The sequence below is a fragment of the Crocodylus siamensis genome, chromosome 2 (genome assembly GCF_052110815.1).
Source record: "Crocodylus siamensis isolate JL-2025a chromosome 2, ASM5211081v1, whole genome shotgun sequence".
Classification (NCBI taxonomy): Eukaryota; Metazoa; Chordata; order Crocodylia; family Crocodylidae; genus Crocodylus; species Crocodylus siamensis.
Genome location: NC_143396.1, coordinates 54,813,222 through 54,834,315, shown reverse-complemented (window position 1 = coordinate 54,834,315; position 21,094 = coordinate 54,813,222). Strand labels below are relative to the sequence as shown.

The 21,094-nt window shown below is 38.1% G+C and overlaps 1 protein-coding gene across 5 annotated transcripts in view; it reads left to right on the top strand.

Annotated features, from left to right (window-relative positions):
* The first annotated feature begins 240 nt into the window (after window positions 1–240).
* The window catches only part of FRYL (FRY like transcription coactivator), a 246,895-nt gene continuing 226,041 nt past the window's right edge, over window positions 241–21,094 (top strand). For 3 of the 5 annotated variants that reach the window (XM_090035899.1, XM_090035897.1, XM_090035896.1), the window contains exon 1: window positions 242–486. In XM_090035899.1, coding sequence (XP_089892025.1) covers window positions 285–486 — 202 coding nt within the window. In that variant the 5' untranslated portion in view covers window positions 242–284. Of the gene's footprint in view, window positions 487–21,094 lie in introns of all 5 variants that reach the window. The other 2 variants (XM_090035895.1, XM_090035898.1) reach the window with 2 other exon arrangements.

Sequence of the window (21,094 nt, the reverse complement as noted above, 5' to 3'; positions counted from 1 at the left end):
ATAGCAGTTAACAGACATTGTATATTTAAGTTAGTGGCTTGTTGTTTGGTTTTTTATCAGTCTGTGCAGTAAACGCCTCTTAAAATCTGCCTTCCAGCAGCTGGCAGCTGACGTACTAGTGTTTGGCACCACCCAGGTTCAACATGATATCACTATGTAAAGTAGTTTGAGTAGTCCACCTTAATGTCTCTTCAAGGAAGTTAGTACAAGTACCTGGGTGCATTGTATGAAGCTAAATTGCTGAATTTAATTGCTGTTGGGACTATAGAAGGAGCTCCAGAAAAATGGAATTTTTTAAAAAAGTTGTTCCTGCTGTCATTTCTGGAGATGTGGTTCTGGATATTGGAGATACAACTCGTGAAAGCTCCCCAAGGCTACTGAAGATGAGACGGGTCAGCCTGCTTTCATTAGGACAGACCATAGATGAGGATGAAGAGACAGATTTTTTGCCTTCCAATTGCAGCGTGTTTCCACATCGTCACCTTGGTAAAGTAAAACTTCAGGAACTCTTATCAGTTTACAGATGTTCTGGTTAATCTGAATAGTTGTTAAGCATTAGAAAAAGGTTTTTTGTTTTTCTGAGATTATTTTTTTTATTACAGATTTTACTTTCGAGGTGCTTCTCTTCAACTTAATGTTCAAACTATTAATAATTTATGTTGTTATTTTAAAGCAGTCATATAGCCAGGGTTTTTGTCTATACATTTTAATATGCAGTACTTCAAGATGAATATCCATTTTCAAAATAAGTTTTCAGATCAAACAGCATGGTTCTGATCCTACACTGAGACAGAGTTCAGTACCATTTAGAGTCCTATTTATTTTAGTGTAGGAGCAAGTAATTATACCACACTTGAAAACCTAAACAACATTTAAAAGGTGTACAGCAGCAGTCTCCCAAGTCTGCCTTTTTTCTCATTGAGAGCTTTTATTTTTAAGTCCTTCTCCTCATTATTTTTGAAGATTTCAGATCTCCTAAAAATATAAAAATATAAATACCAGTACTGATTGTGTTTTTGTGTATACAATGGCATGTTTATTTATACTAGTGTTATATTTTTTACTTCCTTTTTTAAAAGGCTGAACAGTCTTCATATCACACATTCAATATGTTAATGTTCAAATATTTTAAACACTCCCCCATTAAAAAAAATAAAGATGCAGATTTCTATAACTGTTTCAAATAGTTCATAGCGGTGAGTGCTGCCTGCTAGTTTTGCATTTGGCTCTGGATAAAATTGGCTATCATTAAGTTAGCCTTTCCACTGTGCCTGAAGTGGCAGCTGCAAAATATAATACTCTTTGCTGTCCATCTCCCAAGGGCTGAACTCAAGAGGTCCATGAGTGAAGCATAGCAGAACCCTTTCTTTTGAAGGCTCCAAGTTCTGGATTTATTTCTAGGGCTTTTTCAAAACAAGAATTGTGCCATGTTTCTGTCATAATGCAAAATGTGGGATTGGGTTTTTAACATTGGGCTATTTGGTATTGTTGCATGGAAGTAGAGAACAATTTAGTTTTGTTAGCCAAGTTGTCTAGTTGCCCAACAAATTAGAAAGTACTACCTGTTGCAGCATCATGGGCCACTGACATTTGCTGCAGAACAGAATTGCTGTATAACTGCTGTTGCTAATATGTGAAAGGCTCTAACCAGAAATTCAACAGGTAGCTTCTGAAGGCGTGGGGTACAGTTAGCTGAGTTTGTGTCCCTTTTGACTCAGTATCCATGCTTGAATCCTCTAGGAACTATTATAATTTGTTGTTGCATACTACACTGTGGTACAAATTTATAAATATTTCAATAGGCAGGTTTGGTTCATCTGTATTAACTGTAATATATTTATCTTTAACCTTTATCATAAAGAGCTGGGTTTTTTTCCAAATATTTCTTGTAGTATCTTACAGTAGTGGTTGTCAACTTTTTTTAGATTCAAAGCACCTATCAGAAAATGCCAGTTCTTAGCTTTCAGTCATTTTTTCACTACAGAAAGATAATAGAGAAATTAGTCTGTTGCGAAGAATGCAGCCCACAACATCTCATGGTGTTTTTGACACTGGATGCCTATTTGAAATCTCTGCGTTTATCTTTTGAATCATGTTTGCACACCTAACAGAGCTAATATTGTATGGCACCCTTGAAAAAGATCAAGGCACCTCAGGATACTGGAGCACCCTGGTTGAGAGCTACTGATGTACAAGGTATAATTTGCCATGACCACATAATGCTCTTTTAATACATATGTAATGATACATATCAACTTACTAATATGGAAGTCTCTCTGCTACTTTCTGTCCACCTCTAGAACACCTGTTCTGAATTAGACGTTTGTACAGGTACATGTGCTGATTGCCTGACTTAAATGCTTGTACAGTTAAAAATAGGTGTGGTGTATCCTTACCAGATGCACCTTGACCTATCTAATGATGCTTAAATGCTACTAACCTCATATCTGCAATATAGCACAAGCAAATATTTTGCAAACCTAGGAAGCAAAATCTATACGAGGTGAAAAATATCACTGTTTGTTTTAGGGTGGTGCCTGGAGACCGAATGTTTGATTTATGTAAAAAGAACAATACCCATCTTAATGAGTTTACTTTTTGTTTTTTAATATTTATAGTCTGACCAGTGAGATTTCTTCTGAATGCTTCTGAAATGAGGCAATCGGTCTTCATGTGTCTAGGCTACCTCTCTATTTAGGTAAAAGCATCTGGAGAGTAGTGAATAAGGAAAGGAAGAAAATTTTTTCTTTGCCTCTATTATAATTAGCATCATTCTAATAAAGTGTAGGTGTTACTTTTAAGAACTCTTAAAGAAGCCTCAATGTTTGTTTCTCAGTAACTCCTCAGAGTATTTACAGCAGAGACCTGTGTTCTAAAGTTGAATTTGTTCCTTTGATATCTTGGGGAATTAAGAACTTTGACAAATGTAGTTTGGTTTTTTTGGTATAGCAGAGCACTACTGCCAGGCTCCTGAAAGCTTACCAAGTTTCATGAGCTTTATAAATGAACCAGCTAATTGCCCGTTAAGAATGATGGGGGAGGGGGGAGCGGGTGGGGATGGAGCCCTGGGCCCCCCTTCCCCCCATCTGGGCCCACTGCCCCTTCTCTCCTGCTGCTTGGGGTCTGGGACCGCTCCCCCCATCCCCGCTACTGTGGTGGGGAAAAGGGAGGAGCGGGCATGGGCCTGAGGGTGGGGAGAAGCTGGGCTGCTGCGGGGGGGGGGGGGCCTGGGCCGTACTGGTGACAATGGGGGGATGGAAGGAGCAAACTTGGGGCTGACATGGGGGAGGAGTGGGCCCAGGTCTGAGGGGGGGTGGGGGGAGGAGGCCTGCTCCTTCCTTCCCACAGCCGCTGCCACGGCCTTGTTGGGCCGGGCCTGCTGTTCCCCTACTATTGCAGGCCGGGTTTTCCCCCACTCAGGCCCTCTTTTCCCCTGAATGAGCGCAAATGAAGAATTACAGCCAGACTTAGGCTATTTATAATATTAAAATGTTTAAATAAAGGTGGAGAAATATGAACTCTAAGTAAATAGAAATGAAATAAGTTATTTGGGGTTTTATTAATGTGGAGGAAGTAAACTTGAAGAAAGAACAATTCTTTAAATTAGAGATCTTGGAAAGTTAAAATGTGAGTGACATCAAAAGGAGGAGCAATAGAAGGGATCTGTGGTGCTCCAGCAGCCTTCCTTTTTTTAAAATAAAATAAATGTTAATGTTAGCCCTAAAAATTGCAGTAGCTGACAAAGATCCTGTAGCTGTAAGGCGCAATTTACATTAGTGTAAAGTTTATCAAAGTACCATTTTTTTTATCCCATTGTACAATATAATTGTCAAATCGGCAGTCTATATCAATATCTACCTGTGAGCTGCTTGTTTAAAAATAGATGATGCTCCTGTTAGGATAAAACAGCACTACTATTGCATTAAATTGAAAGGAAATCATGCAGGTAGAAGTTATCTTCAGCAGTGAAAATGAAGAGGCCTTCATTTAACCTTGTACTTGATGGTTGAACAAATGAGGACGACAAGCATACAATAGTCTAATCCGGCTGTTGAAGAGTAATTCTTTATTCTGACTCGTGAAATGTCTGCCAACTGGCTGTCATTAGAAGCAATTTCCTCAAGTTGGTATTACATGACTATTATCACTGAATAGTGTGATGTCATCATTTACAAAATGCAGATTTATAGTCTGTTCTGGGATCATGCTTTTACAATAGCAAATAGCAGCTGAATCCTCTTTAAATTATCTGCTTATTTCTATTTTTGTATCCTGGTAATGGAATGAAGTGCTCTTCTAGAACAGGGAAAAGAGCTGGTGCATTACCAGTGGAGAATATAATAGAAGGCAGGTGTCCATCAAAGCAGGTAATGAAAACGATCAATAAAATAGACATGTAACCCTTAGGAAAATATGTATTAATATCAGCAGTTACAAGAACATTTGTAATAAAGTTGTTTTAAAAATTTGAACATTTTATCTAATAGTGAGGTTGCTTATCCTACACATGACTAGTAGGTATGTGGATAGAAATTGAAATTTTACAGGTACTATTCTTGTTTTTGAAAAACAAAATGTTGTTGCTTAATGTGTCTTATAAATGAATGTCGATTTTAGATGTCCTGCTAGGTTTGGAAAATTAACTGTTAAAGGGTATATAAACCAATAACAGTGCTGATGATAACACTTAAAGATGGAGACTCATTCTTTCTGTGAATGTAGCAAAATATTTTGTGAGCTTTAATGGAGCTTAAGTAATGAGTATTTTTTTTCTTTTAGGGTACAGTAACTAATATTCCTTTAAGTGTGTATTAGTAATGTTTTGCTTCTTGATTTTAAGGCAGGGTTTAGAAGTGTCTGGATTTTTTAAACTTAATGGGTTTAATAAATATTTGAATACATCTTTAAATAATAAAGATTTATTAAATGTTTAATAAATATTTCTTCACATATTTTCCAGAAATAGTCTTCAATACCTGTTTCATATAAATCTAGTAAGATCACTCCAGTAAAAGAAAACCAAAAACATAACTTTCTAAAATACTTGTATATGATCAGTGAAGAACTGATAGAGAACCCAGTTTTACAAAATGACTGTATTATTTAATAGCTGACAGGATGCCTAGTATGGTATAAGATCCAGTATCAAGACATTCTCGGTCTCCAAGTGATTCCAACCCAGAAGGCAGACGTACAAAGCCAAGATCAACTGGAAATCCTAAAGAAGAAAATTTTACCTAAATTAATATGTGATTTAAAGAGAAAATGGTACTTTCCCCTCATCTTTTTGTCTGTATTCTGTACTCTTTCTGTTACTGTACAACGTTGTTACAAAGGTCAGCTTTCTTAGTTCTTAGATGACATAGGCAATTGATAGCTACAGCTACAATTCACAAGTCATCCAGTTCCATAGGCAGAAATATGCTTCACTTACATTGCATGGCAGAGGAATTGATTTTATGGTACAGTTTTAACAATGGTGAACTGGTATAAATCAAATCTATAATAGCTGTACTAAGGATTTTGAATTTATCTGTGCTTAGGGGTGTTCTCATTACTCACTTATGGTTACGTTTCTTCTGTATATTAAAGCTGTCACCTTTTATCAACATAAATTGCATTTCTCTAGAAGCAGTTCTGGTAGTAGAACTGAGATGGATATGTTTTTGGTAGTAAAGCATTGATTAAGAGATCTGTGCTTACTCGTAAGCTGCTAAGAAGGCTGTCCAGGTTCCATATTTAAAGGTGCCAAATTCAAGTTCTTCACTAGTAAACTACAAGGCGGGTGGGAAGGACAAGCAGTACTCTCAAAAATTGCATCTATTTTCCTTGGAGGAATTCTGGAGAATTTAAAGGATATCATGAGAGGGTCTGGTTATGATCCAACATGTTTACCTTCCTTTCTAATGAAATGAGCATTTATAGAAATAGCGTAGTCTGAATTTGTGCAGGGGCTTGGGCTAAATGACCCCTGTGATCTCTTCTAAATGGATGATTCTCTATTTTGGAGAAAAAAACAGAATGCTTTGACAAAGTTAATTAACAGAAAATGTAGACCGTTCCTGTTGGCTATTAGTATCTTGCTTAATAGAATCAGCCATGTATTAGAATTAAAATCTTACAGCTTAATCCATAATACGACTTTCTCTTCCACTATTAGAAATACTGAGTAGAATACAGTGAAATGCCAAGACTGCACAGAGTTTTTTGAAAGAACTCCATGGGCTTTTTACTTTGTTCAGTTGTTAATAAGTAGCAGCAAAGTAATCTTGGCTTCTAGATCAAAAATACTTTTTTTTCCAGTGTGATTCTAATAACTTGTGGACACTGTATCTATTCCAGAACCCTGATGGTTACTGGCTTGGTTACAGTTCAAGTAAAATAAATGATACTTAAAAGAAGAGAAACATCTGTAGTAGAGGTGACAAACATTGAGGAGAATGAATTCTATTTTTTTATTATGTTCTGAAGGTCAGGATAAGCATATGTACCCCCTGGAGTTTTTATAGCTGTTGCAAATGATGGTGGAGGTGTACACGGGTTGTGGAGAGCCTAGTTTGGCCTGTAGAACTTCTCTAAGAGATGGAAAGAACCAAATTTAGCTGACAGAACCCAAAATAAATGTGTATGACAGTTTGTTTGTTTTTTAAAACACCCTAAATGCTAAACTATTTGTTCATACTGCTTCCTTAGTTTCTTTACAAAAACCACACATTAAACTTCAGTTAATAGAAGTCTGATTATTGAGTAGTCTGAGTAAACAATACATACCATCAGTTCTAAGATGTGTACTGGGTTCCTGTTCACTTTCAGGATTAGAATTAAATGCATGTATAAGATTCAGTCTAATAAGATGAATGTGAGTTATACTGTAAATATTTGTGAAATCTTATGATATGAGAACATGCTCTTTTGTACTAGGAAGATGCCTGACCTGACTTTTTGTTTTTTATTGGTTTGGCATATTGAAGGTGAGAAGAATATTAGATACATTTATGTTTAAAAGATAGCTTTAGAAGTACTATTGAAAATTCTTTCCTATGTTTGCTTTTGACTTCTTTACCTTTGACATTTAACTAATTACATTTGATAGATTTACCTCCTTTTTGGGTGAATGCCAAGTAATTTTTTTCCCTTACTAGTGACTCAGGATTTTGGCTGAAGAATAAACTGGGTGAACTAACAATGGGAATTCTGCATTTTCTTGTTGTTTATTTCATACTCTTATGCTTTGACACCAGCCATCTCTTTAAACCAGGGGCGGGCAATTATTTCAGGTGGAGGGCTGCTTACTGAGTTTTGGCAAGCCATTGAGGGCTGCATGACAGGCAGCCAAGGGCAGATAACTATTAATTTTCTAAATTTTTCAGGGGCCCTGCAGGCTAGGTAGAATGGCCTGGCAGGCTGCATCCGGCCCATGGGCCACATTTTGGTCATCCCTGTTTTAAATCTTCTCTAAGGCTGGAACTTAATGTAGTTGCAGCTTACTGCTTCTTTTTGAGGTCACTGTTGATGCATCTCAAAAAAATCTAGAAATAACTGCTCTTCCCAGGTAACAACTGCTGTTCTCTCCTGATCAAACATATTGCTTCATGATATTTCTCTGTGAGGGGTGGGAATAAAGTCATAAGTATTTCACAGTCTCTGATCTCCTATGTGGCAATATGCAGCTGGAGACATCCAGTGTAAAGGTTAAAAAAAAAACCCCATTGCACTAGCATTATATAGTCCTTTTTATTACCATGTATTGGCAAGCATCTAATTCAGTAAGCAACACTGCACCCTTTATGCAAGTAGTAGTATATCAGTTTTATAGCTAATAAACTGAAACGGGGTGAGAGTAAATTGCCAGTCAGAATAGAATGCCCATGTTCTGCTTTGACCCCTAGATCAGTGGTCTCCAAAGTGGGGTGTGTGCAAGACAATTCATTGGGGTGCATGAAGAAAATATTAAAACTTCTATTTTATATTTATTTTTTATCTTAAAAAAAAAATTAAGCTTTCCTAATATTTAATATATGGATTAACACTGGCACTTTCACTTGGTCTGTATGTCAGACGGTTACATGTCACGTACAGTACGCGAGTAGTACATGTATATAATTTATAAATATACATATATTGGGGTATGTGCTCAAAAATTTTTTACTGATAGGGGTGTGCGATCAAAAAAGTTTGGAGACCACTGCTCTAGATCATGGAGGCTAGAAGGAAAAAAAACTTCTGAAAGTCAGAACGGTGCTGAAGGAGACTTAAAGATACCTAGGAAGCTTTGAGCTACATAGGAGCGAAGTAACACATGTCTGAGTAATGAAAGGATTTCTGTCACCTTTCTTTCAGCTGACAATGACAAAGCCTTTGAAACTACACTGAAGAACTGTTTTGAAGAGAACAGACATTAGACAATAGCAAAAGAGTGTAGGTCATAACATTTAGTATATCATTTTGTAAATTAAAGAACTGAACCTTCCTGTCTTCTTCTGTCTTTTTTTGTTTTTAAATATTAAGCTTTAATAGGACAGCCAGGAAGAGGGAAGGAAACTAGAAAACAAAACAAAACAAAAAAGCACTTCTTCAAGAAAATAAGTAGTAGGGAGAGGGGAAATCTTCAAGTAACTAGAACAGAGAGAGACTCAAAAGGAGATTAGCTGTCTCCATGGAGGGTGATAAGACTTGCCTTTGGAAAGTGGTACGGAATTCACTGATTCTTTAAAAAGAACTAAGGCAAACAGTCTGCTAAGATAATGTTTCTTCTTGTGTGAGTAGAGCATAAACAATATAGTTTTGGAGTAATGTAAATTCTTCTGTAATTAAGCTGCACTTTCAAGGGGGTAGGCCCTTTTTGAGCATAAGCCTCTCTCTTTATTCGTGCTATGACTCTTGTATATTTTGAAATACATTCCAAATATGCAACTCCTGTTGCATCTTTGTGTGTGGTCTAAGAAACAGGTAAATCACTTGCAGAGCATATCAATGAAATCTTAGTGTATTTTTAAAGAACCACTATTAATGTCGAAAATATAACCTGATTTTTGAATATAGGGTTCTGGAATGTAATTACAAAGCAAAACACTTTTTTTTTTTTTTTTTTCCCCTTTTTGGGAAATCTGTAAATTTTATATATATTTTTAAGACGAAAGGAGTCAAAAGTCCACCTGAATTGAGACTTGGTGATTGGGGTAGAATGGTTAAGACACATACCAGTTTCTGTAGCTCGTGGCACAGAAAGGAGTGATCTCATCCAGATATGGTATTGTTGGAGTGATGTAGCTATGATGGTCCAGGGAGTATGCAAGAGGCAAGTATTTTTGTGGGTAATTATCTTTTATTGGACCAACTGTATAGTTGGGATAAACTTTGATAAGCTTTCAAAAACTGAAGAATAATGTATTGCATTATTCTGATAATGCAATGGTCTGGCTAGGATCTGGAACCAACGTCCAAGGGAAGTGGTGCTGGCTCCTATCCTGGGGGTCTTTAAGAGGAGGCTTGATGCCTACCTAGCTGGGATCATTTGAGCCCAGTTTTTTCTCCTGCCCAGGCAGGGGGTTGGACCTGTAGATCTACAAGGTCTCTTCCGACCCTACTTCTGTGATTCTATGATTGTCTCAGTCTATCCTAACCATACAGTTGGTTCAATAAAATATCACACACTCACACATTTAACTTATCCAGATATGTTTTAACTCCCAAACTGTTGTGATCAGGTATCTAGTTACAGCTGTATTGGCTGAGGATAATTTTCAGTGCAAGTCCAGAGAGAGGCTCCAACTCATGCTTCTGGATCCATAGTGAGAAGCCTTAACTGCTCTAGTATCAAACTGATAATTCAATAGCAGTCTGTACTTGCAATTAAGTATACAGAACTCGGATTCTGGAGCTTTAGTGACATCAATGATTCTAGTTTATATAGAGTTGAAATCTTTTGTTAAATAGAAAAAAAACTGTCGTGCCCAATGGAAGACGTTATATTTGATAAGGGAAGTAAAATGTATTAATCTCCTAAAGGGAAGTGAACAGGAATAAGAATTTTAATCAGTTTTCAAATCCCTTCTTTTTCTACTTGACCTCCTATTCCGGTAGCCTCTTGCTCCATATCTAATGCTCTGAAAATATTATAATTAGAAAGATTGTACAGCATCATTCTTGGCATTCTTGATAGAATTGCACTGTATTAGTTTTCTGATGAATAGATTTCCGTTTCTCTTATGGCTAAAATCAGGGTTCAGTTATGGTATTTGTTCCTCTTATACCCCCTGCTTCGGGCAGACTTTCCTTATCAATACATTTTCTCTATGTTCTGCTTATCCTTGGTTTTTCTTCAGTCATCCTTCAAGTCAGGACAAGGCAGAAGGTCATATGGGTCAAACGTACAAAATTATAATGCCCTTTCCAATGAGGCATGCGTGTGTTGTCAGTGCTAAACTTTTAATTCTTCTCACATTTAAAGATGTTTTTCTCTAAGGAAATACTAGACTGAACTAACACGGCACCAATGGAGATTTTATGTTTGTTTGTTTTTTGTTTGTTGATTTTGTTTAAAGAAAATATTTTTACTTCCTTATTTCTTTTTTTTACAGAAAATATTTTTCTTTCTCTTAATCTGCATTGGGTAGAAGCACACAGCAATTATAATTTTGGTCATGAATGGTTGTTTACTTTTAGGAGAAATGTGTTGGTTTAACACCCCCCCTTCCCCCCCCCCAGCATTTATCATCCTGTCAACTCTCTTTTTGCATATTCAGGACCCACTGAAAAGTCCAGAAGGATCTCAAACATAAACTTCCTGTTGGGAGGACAGCTGCCTTTGACTCCTTAGATATGTTTAAGATTTTGCCCAGTTATTCTCCAAATGCTTCCCACCCCCATCCAGTCACTGTTATACCTCCTACCCCTCTGTGAAAGCAGTGGAGATTCTTGTTAGCAAAGAACTACATTGCCTTTTATCTGCCTCTAAGGCAGGGACAGGGAAAATCCAGCCTGCAGGCCAGATTGGGCCAGCAGCAGACTCCATTTCCCATCAGCCCCTGCCCGCTGCAGCCAATTTTCCATGGACACCCAAGGAGCAGCAGAGCCGTGATAGTGTGCGACCAGGGTTTCTATGGAGATGGGCCCCAGCAGTGCTGGCAGGGCATGTAGCTGGGTGGGGAGCTGCTCCGGGACTGAGGTCTTGTGGTGGTGACAGCATGGTACAGAGCCGGGGCAGAGCTGTGATCTGCTGCCCACGCATCTTGGGCAGGGACATGCAGGCAGCAGATTGCAGCTCTGCTCCAGCCCTGGCCCTCGAGCAGTTTCCTGCCTAGCTGCAAGTCTTGCCAGGAACTCCATGGAAACCTTGCCCCCACGCTCTAAGGCAATTTCATTGGGTGAATTAGTCTTCCTTTAGTAATTTGGAAGTCCATATTTGCTTATGTGGTAAGATACTTTGTGGGAACAATGCCAGTGTACCTCCTGCCTGCAGGACGAGTAGAAACTTCATAGGTATGGTACCTCATCCTTTTATTTAACAGTGTTTTCTTCCGAAGTACATTTTAAAACCAGGGCTTACTAATTTTCAGGAGGGTCTTCTGTAAAAATAGTTCATTTCCCCAAATGGAAATAGAGAAAATGTAAGATTTTTCCCTGGATAAATTGGTGACAATAATGTAAGAAAGTGCCTTCAAAATATTTTTTTAAAGTATAAGGTTAGGGGCAGTGTTATAATCTATTTTCTCTTTTATTTTTCTGCATTTTTTTTTTCAGTTTGAATACTTAAGATGCCAAATGTCGATTTTTATTTTTTTAAATAAGTTAAACCTTTAATCTATCAATGAAAGTATGTGACTATTAAAAGAAAGGAGGGTCTTTCATGAATTAGCCTGTAGGATTCAGATAGGCCTATAACAATTTAAATAACCTGCCTCCTTTTCAAGTATAAACTCTACTTATGCAAAAGAAGGCTTGAGACTGTTGGTCACAGTTATTGTATTTACTCAAATACAAGACAGGTTTTTTTTCTCCCAGTTGACATGGGAGCGGGGAGCCCCTCATTTTGTAATTGCATACAAGGAAATCTCACTAAATACATTGTCTGTCATTAAACTGCTGCCAAAAGCAGCATGAGCTCAGCAGTAGAAATCAACTATGAAGTTAATTAAATGCAGCCAGCACTGAGCATGACTGTGTAAAACACATTATCCAAACGTGCTGATGGGGAACTTTTTTTTGTGTGGCCCTTTAAAAAACAGCCCCACCTCCCTCCCCACCCCCACCCTCCAAAAAAACCCATAACAAAACCCAGGAGGGTGCTATCTCCACAGGGAACTGGCACTGGACCAGGAAGTACTGCAATACCAGGCCTTCACCAGCAAGAGTATACTCAGCGCTGATACTCTCCAGTGGTGCCAAAATCACTACATTTGATATTGATCAAAAGCCTGAGATTTTTATTTTTTTTCTTTTGGAAACTTTTTCGTAGTCCAGTTTAAATTAGCCAGGTCAGTTCTAGATCCTTTTAATCGAGCAAAACTCAATTGTTCAGACACCATATGTGGCACTGCAACTGGCAAGTATCCTCCACCCCAGACTTTTCAGCCTGCAGCTTCAGATGCTTCCAAATCTATTGGGAGGCATCGTACATGCAGGCCCAAGGCCAGAAGCTTGGAGTTTGGATGCCCCTGAGTCTCGCTTGCCCTCAGTCAATAGCCGCAGGAGCAAGCTAGGGAGGAGTCCCCCATTTCTATAAAGCAGGCACGTAGCTGAGATCCACCCACTGGAAGCTAATTAATTGCAAGACCTCTTAGGGTGTTTGTCCAGAGTACATTTGGACAGGGGTGCATCCTCCACTTCACAATACCATTAAAATCCATTTCGGCTCGGGTACCAGACCAGTTCAATGATTTACACTTGACCTTGCCTGCAAGAGGCCAAGTGGCTGATGGGAGCCTACCACTTTTTGCAAAAAAAAAAAAAAAAAAAAAGTGTGTGTGTGGTCAACTTATCAGAAATTATTTCAAACTATATTTACTTGAGTATAAGACAACCCTGAATATAAGATGACCCCCAATAATTAGATTCTATATATGGAAAATACATAAACTTGTTATAATTTTCCAGGTATAGAGTTTAATTATTGGCGGTTTCCCTTGAATTTTTCCCCTTCCCACTGCTACAGCAGGGAAAATAAATCTGGGGGGGGTCAGGTAGTCTCCTTGCCCTCTGTTCTTCCATCTTTCCCCTGCAGCCCTTCTTCCTCCCTGCCCCCACTTTACTGTCAGACCCTGCTCCCTGAGTACATGGAAGGGAGGGGCATGTTTGAAAACACTGACTTTGAAATAAGCATGCCAGTAGTAATTTTCATATAGACAAATTATTATGGGACCATAGACTTAGTTCATCCAGGATTGATACATTTTACCTTTTTTGAAACTGCCGCAAGTTTTAGTACAGGTACTCCATAAACACGCTTTTGAGCAGCACTTTTGTATCTACTTTATGTATAATACAAACCACGCATGATAGTAGTCTAAAGCCAAAAGGCTTGATTTATTGTGTAATGCATTGGGCTGGGGCCCAGCAGAATCAACAGCATTTCAAGCTATGATGGTCCCACATCTCAGCACTGCTCAGTGTGGGGGTGTGTGTATACACTCCAGATCCCCCCTACAAAGCATCTGTGTACTAATTAGTTCCCCACTCATGACTGGAACTAGGTGATCTTGTCATGGGTCCTGGGATGCTCCAAAAAATAATATGCAGATAAGGTGCAGGGCAACCTGGTTGGACTCAACTTAATGGAGGACAGGGCCACACTAATAATATGTGCCAGTCTGAGAAAGGGGGGTGACAGAGAGATTTCCAGTAAGCTGTTTGGCGCCCTGTTTGGTCACTTTTGCCAGACATTTAAGACTGGTGAAGAGACAGGAATTGTAAATAGGAAAGAAAAGCATAGCTCAGCTGTGGGAGTGGAGAGGAAGTCTAAATGTATTTAGTGTAATGGTGAGTTCCCATTAATATGTTTGCCCAATATGGACCATGTGTGTTATATAGGCCTGCTCAGTGTTGGCTGCTTTTAATCCCCTTCATAGCTGGTTTCCATTACTAAGCAGCACATGCTTAGCATGTGCTGCTTTTGGAAGCAGTATATGAAGGACAATGTATATAAGAGGTTTCCTTGTATTCAAATGTAAGACAAGGAACTTTTTTGCCCATGCTGATTTATGGAAAGAAACCTCATTGTATATTTGAGTACATACAGTATTAGTTGTTGATGGGTAATTAACCAGTAAAAAGTTCTAAATTTAATTTTGGGCTGTTTTTCCCTAGGACCTGTGGTTAAATAAAATATCACAGTTTAAGTGTCCATTTTGTATTTGTTGAGAGAAGTCTGGAGACCTGTAAGCCTTATATAGTGTTCCATGTAGAGAAAAAATATTGTAGTTTTCCCTTAACAGCGTTTCTTCCACTCAACGTCAATTAGTTTTCATATCAACATTTCTGGGACTCCTATCCACCAATGTTCTCTCCCAAATTAGTACATTGCAATTAATACTGCGAAGTTTAAAACTGATAGAGACCAAATAAACTGTTGTTCATTGCAGTTGATTGTAAATATAATCTTTATAACTGATTGGATGAAAAGGTCTGGTCTTATGAGATGCTTTGTACTCTTTCCTGACATTAAATAAGACTGTAGTAATATGAGGTGAATATAGTTGAATTCCCATATTTGTACCATTAGGTTTTCATTCATATGGCTGTTCAGATGGTTACGCTACCTGCTTAGAGAGTGTTCAGCCCTGTGTGATACAAGGGCTCGGGAGATCACCTGGCAGCTCAAGCTTAAGAAACATGAGATTTCAAAATCTAGCCACTGATGGCACAGTATTTTTGACAATGGTCCATAATTTTGTCTTACTCCTTTGATTTAAAGAGATGGGATTGGTGACTTCTGGTGCATTCAGAAGTGCATCTCTTGTCATACATTTCCACAGGAAGGTAGGTAGATGAAGGGGAAAATTATCCTTTTATCTTCTACATTCTGAAAAATCAAAAAGCTGATTTTGTTAATGTTTGTACTCAGCTTTTTGGGGAATGCACTCATATATAAATCAGGAAATGTATTCCTCAAATCATCCAACAGTTTAAAGCATCTCAACTAATAATAGCTGCTGACCAAAAAGGAAAAAACACTGGAAAACAGCTGTTGCACTTTAATTGCATTTCATGGGACAAGATAAACATTTAGGACTATAAATTGCTACATTGTGCCTTGAATTGGAACATTTACTACTGCCAGTGAGTCCTTCTATGAATATATAGATACTATGTGGGTTTTATGTAGTAACAAACTTTTAGTAGCTCTTGCTTATTATTTGTGTGTTATTTCATTGTTGCATTCAGAATTGCCATTAGGTTATTGATCTCTCCTATTTGTCCCTCTTCCTTTTCCATTACATTTTCTTCCATGCAACAGCATAGTTATTAATAAAGGTCCAGAAATCAGACTTCAGCCAATTGATATAATACCTTAATTTGAAATGCAGTAAATATTGATTTATTTACCTATATTTTCCTGTCTTGGTTTGAGCTGAAGTAAGTTTTTTGTTCTTGCTATTAGTTCTGTTACAACAATACTCATAATATCAGTTGTTCTTCAGGAATAGGTATATAATAAATGCCATTATCAAAACAAATTAAACCTTTAATTGTGTGTGAGCCTTGGTAACTGAAATGGAGATCAAATATTGAGTGTAAACATTTGATCTAAGCACAAGCAGGTTGTGGGATAAGGGTATGTCCTTTCTCATGCTGAGCAAGAAAAATATCAGTTAATTCAGTTAATATTCTACATTCTAAAACAGCTGTCCTCACACTGCTGGCACATACGGCAATCCTGAGTAAGTAGCATGCTCTGGACATCATAGTTTATGCAAGTTGACAGGGACCAGAGCATGTTCCATTCTATGTTTCTCTTCAGAAAGCAACATTTCCTGTTGTAATAAGACGGTCAGAGTGTCTTACAAGGCAACATGTTGCCTGCAAGCTATTTGTGGGGGACTACTCTGTAAAGAATTCATTGCGCAGCACAACTTATGCTCCTGGTTTCTGTATATTTGCATCCGACACATAGTATGGATCTGTTCCATGCCTGGGAGTTGGGATTATTTAGGGAATTGCCACATCCTGTTACAGCTAGTATCTATGTGATAGTAACTGCAAAAATCAAGATAAATTTATCACATTCAGATCTGATGGCAATCCAGGACTACTACATTACCTTAAGTTTTCCTCTTTGAAAGAGAAAAGATAAATGTCATCCTGAAACTGCCTACTGTGGAAAATATTAGGGGATTTTCATGTTATTTATTACTAATTAGCTTTCCTTTGAGAAGCAGCTTGTTAGTGTGGAAAACTTTGTTCCTTTTTAGGCATTTTAGGATGGTCACAGATTCCAAGTAGGTAGTAGTAGAGTTTTCAGTCAAGGTGTAAACTATTTGTCCATTTTTTAATATTATTTTAATGACATAAAAGGAACATCAATAGTTGTATCAAATGATTCTGACTGACAACAATATTCAGTGATTCAGACCTGGAAAAGGTCCCTAGAAATTGCATTTGCTTAAAACTAAATTATTCACTTCTTTCAACACCTGACTGTTTTATCAAGATAATATTAACTTACTACAAAAGTTAAATATTTAACAGCTGCATCTTTAGCCTTAATCTAAATACATTTTAATAAAGCTTAAATCACATAAAGGTGAGATCTAGATGCTTGCAATAGAGCTCCAGCATTTAATGGAAAATTCATAGTCATATTTAACTTTATAAAAGTAACATTCTATATTGGACAGTATTATTTGCTTTGAATGCATTTTCAATAGCAATCTATTATTTTGAAGATGAAGGAAAAGTGGTGCTGAAAGTTTCTTAGAAGTTTTCAGTAACAAATGACCAAATAGATTACATAACTTGTCAGAGAGGTTTTAGTTGTGTGTTTTTAATGCAATATTTATGACGGTGTTCAATCATTTTAATGATGTGCGAGAGACAAGACTTTCAGAATAATCAATACTTAATACCACAGATTTATTTTTTAAATTTTTTAAAAGAGCTGGGGGGAGGAGAAGAAACTTTGTATTCTTTTACTACACATCCAAGTTTGGAAACTGGAGGGGAAAAATGAGGTAAGATATAAATGTTGTTATGAGAGAGAAAATGGTAGTATTACATTAACTATTCCAACAGAGAGAGAATTATTTGAAAGCTGTAAGGAAAATAATTGAAGATGTAAAAGGAGATAATTTTGTGTTTTATACGAGCTAATATAGGGGTTGTGGGATTTCTGAATACAGTTGTATATGCCCTGTGGAAATGCTTCCCTGTTGGGCTTCATATAGGAGCGAGGTTTTGAGCCCAGGTACAGGGTTACCTATGCTAAACTATTGGGAACAGCCTGGTTTAGATTTCCTTATCAATAATTACTTGGCCTATTCTGCTCACATACTGGCACAGAAGAGAAGAATGATAAGTAATGGATGCTGTTTATATTTAGAAGCAGTATTCAAAATGTAAATAATTTGGCAGGTATCTTAGTCTTTTGCTTTTAGTGTAATGTGCTCAGGTCTAAGAGCCAGTTTTTAAAATGGATTTTGGTTCCTTAAAAATGCAGAGATGTACATTTTCGGGAATAAGTCAAAGAGAGTTAGGCATCACTGAGCATTTGAAAAGCCTATTGGGTCCCTATCTGCATCTTTTAGCACCTAAATAGCCTTCCAGATAACCCTCCAAGTGCTTATGCAATGGATACAGGAAATGCAGAGACAGAATCATGTATAATGTTGTTACATTTCTTTTCCTGCATCTCATCGGACGCATAGACTAGAATTTTGACTCTAGAACATCAGCATTATACAGAGTTAAATCTCAAGTATGTTGTATGTAAAACCCTGAATTTGCTATTAAAAGCTGTTCTCAGTGCAAGTACCATACAGTTTCTTAGCAAACAGTGCTTTATACACAGGAACATAATACTTGGACTGCTTCTAAACAAAAGTTGTTACTGTTAAATTCATAGATGACACAAGTGTTGACAGGGAGGGGAGGACATTTTTCCATGCTGCTGCCCCTGTTGCTGCCCAGCCCTGGCTTCAGCTAGGCTGCAGCCCCATGCCCTGCCACCACTGCAGAAATCTAGGAGGGCAAATGCATCCTGTGCCCCTCCCCCCATGCATTGCCTATGATTAACTTGATTGGTTCTTGTGTTGACTATACCACTGAGTTACTTTTTCATCCTAAAACATTAAGCTTCTGTCTTTGAGTACATACAAAGATTCCCTTCTGGTCTTTCAGGGAATATTTCTTAGTGTCTGCAGTCCTTCCCAGTCTGGCCCTGCACAGTCCGGGAAACAGGAGTGCATGGATGAGTGGTTCACCTGGGACAGGGTTATGATACATCCGGGTTTTCCCAGACATGTCCCCATTTTTTTGGCCCCCTGTCCTCATGTCTGGGCAGGTTTTTGAAATGTGAGCAAATGTCTGGGTTTTTGCTTTGCCCCTGCCTTCCCCAGGCTGGCTGCTTGGGGCTGGGAGTAGTGGGCAAGGTGATTGGCTGTTGGGGGTCACATGGTCTGTGCACAGGCCCCAGCAAACCCCCAGATAAGAGACACAGATGGGTGGGGGGTGTACAGCAGGGCTGGGGAGGCAGGGGCTGCGGGTCAGAAGTGAGGGGCACCAGCAGGGTGGGGGCTGCGGGGGTTTGGGAGTGAGGGGCAGAGGCAGGGCATGGCCCCCATCATATACTGCTCCCCCTTTGCCTCTACCCGCCCTCCCGCCCACAGGTGTCCTCTCTTTTTGGTACTGGAAATATGGTAACCCTAACCTGGCACAGCCTGGAGATTACTCTGTATTTCCTGCATTTTGTCCAGGCTAATTGTACTGCCACCGCTAGGTGGAACATCCTGTGGGCCTCTGTTTCAAGGAGGAAAGTGGAGGGTTGCAGTCAGAGCAGACATTCCTGCTTTCATCAGATAAGCCTCATGCAGGTAGAAAATCTTTTCTGCCTGCAACTGCTTCATGGTCAAGCTCTGCGTAACAGGATCACGGCAGTTTCACCCGCGTTGCAGTGCCAGAGGCTGCATCAGCAATTCTAGCACTCATGCTGTAGCACCTGGCACCCTTTAAAAGGTCTTGTGGTGCACCCTGGTTGAGAACTACTGCCCTAAGGGCATGAGTACGTGAACAAGTTGTTGCAGGGTATCATGGGGTGTAAATGTAGTGCATCAGCAGCTCCACAGTAACCATCTGCTTTATTCATTGTTAATGTGACTAAAATTACCACTCAGTGAAAGTGGGGGTAATTATTATGGCGTGATGTAAGTTCAAACCCTGTCTTACCTTGTTTATATGCTCATACCCTAAGATTAATTTTGCCAAATGCACATTGGTGATAACAGGTGTTAATTTTCCTGTTTCCTGTGCTGCCTGTGACTAAAATGGTGAATTTAGATCATTGAAAACTGAGCTGAATATTGTAGAATTGCCAAATTCCCTTTTTTCTTCTTCTAACTTTATTCCACAAGTCATCTGACTTGCATATGGTATTATGGCATGTATTTTTAAAAAATAAGTAAGTTTTTAGTCTATGCTTATACAGAAACCTGACATCCAAATCCCAAAATACAATTTATTGTTGTATGTTTGTCTTTTGGCTCTTACCACATGATTGGGCAGCAGATTATTTTTATTAATGATTTTTTTTTAATGCACTGGCTTGACAGGATTTCTGAAGTTTAACATAAGAGCTAGATAAGAGATAAATTATAATACTTAATGTCCTGCAAATTTGGTATGAACTTTCCCAGCCAAATACAAAAGTTTTGTGTTCACCATACAGTTGTATTACCAACAAAAAGTCTTAAAAAGAAAAAGAAATCTTCAGTCAAAATGGGTGGGATGGGCTGGATTTTCTGTGTTCCTCTCTGGCTTCATGCAATACTCTTCTATAATGACACTTAGCAGATTTCCCTGCAGAGACCCTTCCTGCCAAACTAGGTGTTTTAAGGTTAAAAACTCAGCTGAGATGCTTTGGAGGAGCTTGGACTTTTTGGATTGGTTGTTTCAGGAGGTCTGCAGATGGACAGACATACCAGTTAGCAAGTCACTTCCACAAGTTCTTCATAACCAAAGAGCTAAAAAAACTTAGCTTTCATATTAAGAAAACAAAAATAAGATCTGATCTTGTGATGTGATTTCAAGGATGAACCCATGTGCAAAGGCCTGTAGCACTTTGATAGAGTTAGATAAAGGAGATTTAATTTCTTTTCCTATTAGGAGAACTGTTTGATGTACATCATTGTCTAAATTTTCATGTTCTGCAGATCCTTCAGGATCAGAGGTACATTAAAAAAAATGTACCCCTGCTTCTTGATATCTGAAATTGGCCTGGTCTAAGTACAAAGTGACGCTGGTTTATCTAAAGATGGAATTTTTTCTGTGGTGTGTTTTTTAACAGTTTTAGTAACTGGTCCACTTTGTGTATAACAATTTTAATTTATTTAAATATGTTGGCAACTGGAGGGTCACCAGTGTAACTAAACACGTTTGCAAAGCAATTTAGATAGTGGTTTATGAACTGTCTAGAAGGGGCCTGGGTTATTCTACTAGTGAAGTTTGGTGTATAGATGTGTTATCTCTCACATTGTTATTCACTTGTTAAATTATTCTACAAATACAGCCTGATTATCCTTCCCAATATAAATAAGCATTTAAGTATTTATTGCATCTGCAAACATGTTGGGAAACTTTTTTGTGCCTTTTTTATTGCTTTTGAGCTTGCCTGTTACAATGTGGGAATCTAGAATCTTCAAATATTCATCAGTTTATTAAAAGAAAAAATATTCCATCACTGTCTTGGAGGTACCACTAAATATTTTTATCAAACACTAACAAAAAATAGAAACTGCAAAGTCATGTCAGAGCAATTTGCTTAAGAATTGTTAAGAGTAAATAGCTTTAAATAAATTGAGTAAATATGCGCATATGTATGACTTGAATAACCCTATAGTTTTATTATTGTAACACTTTCTTCCTCTTAAGTGCTGTTTATTATCTC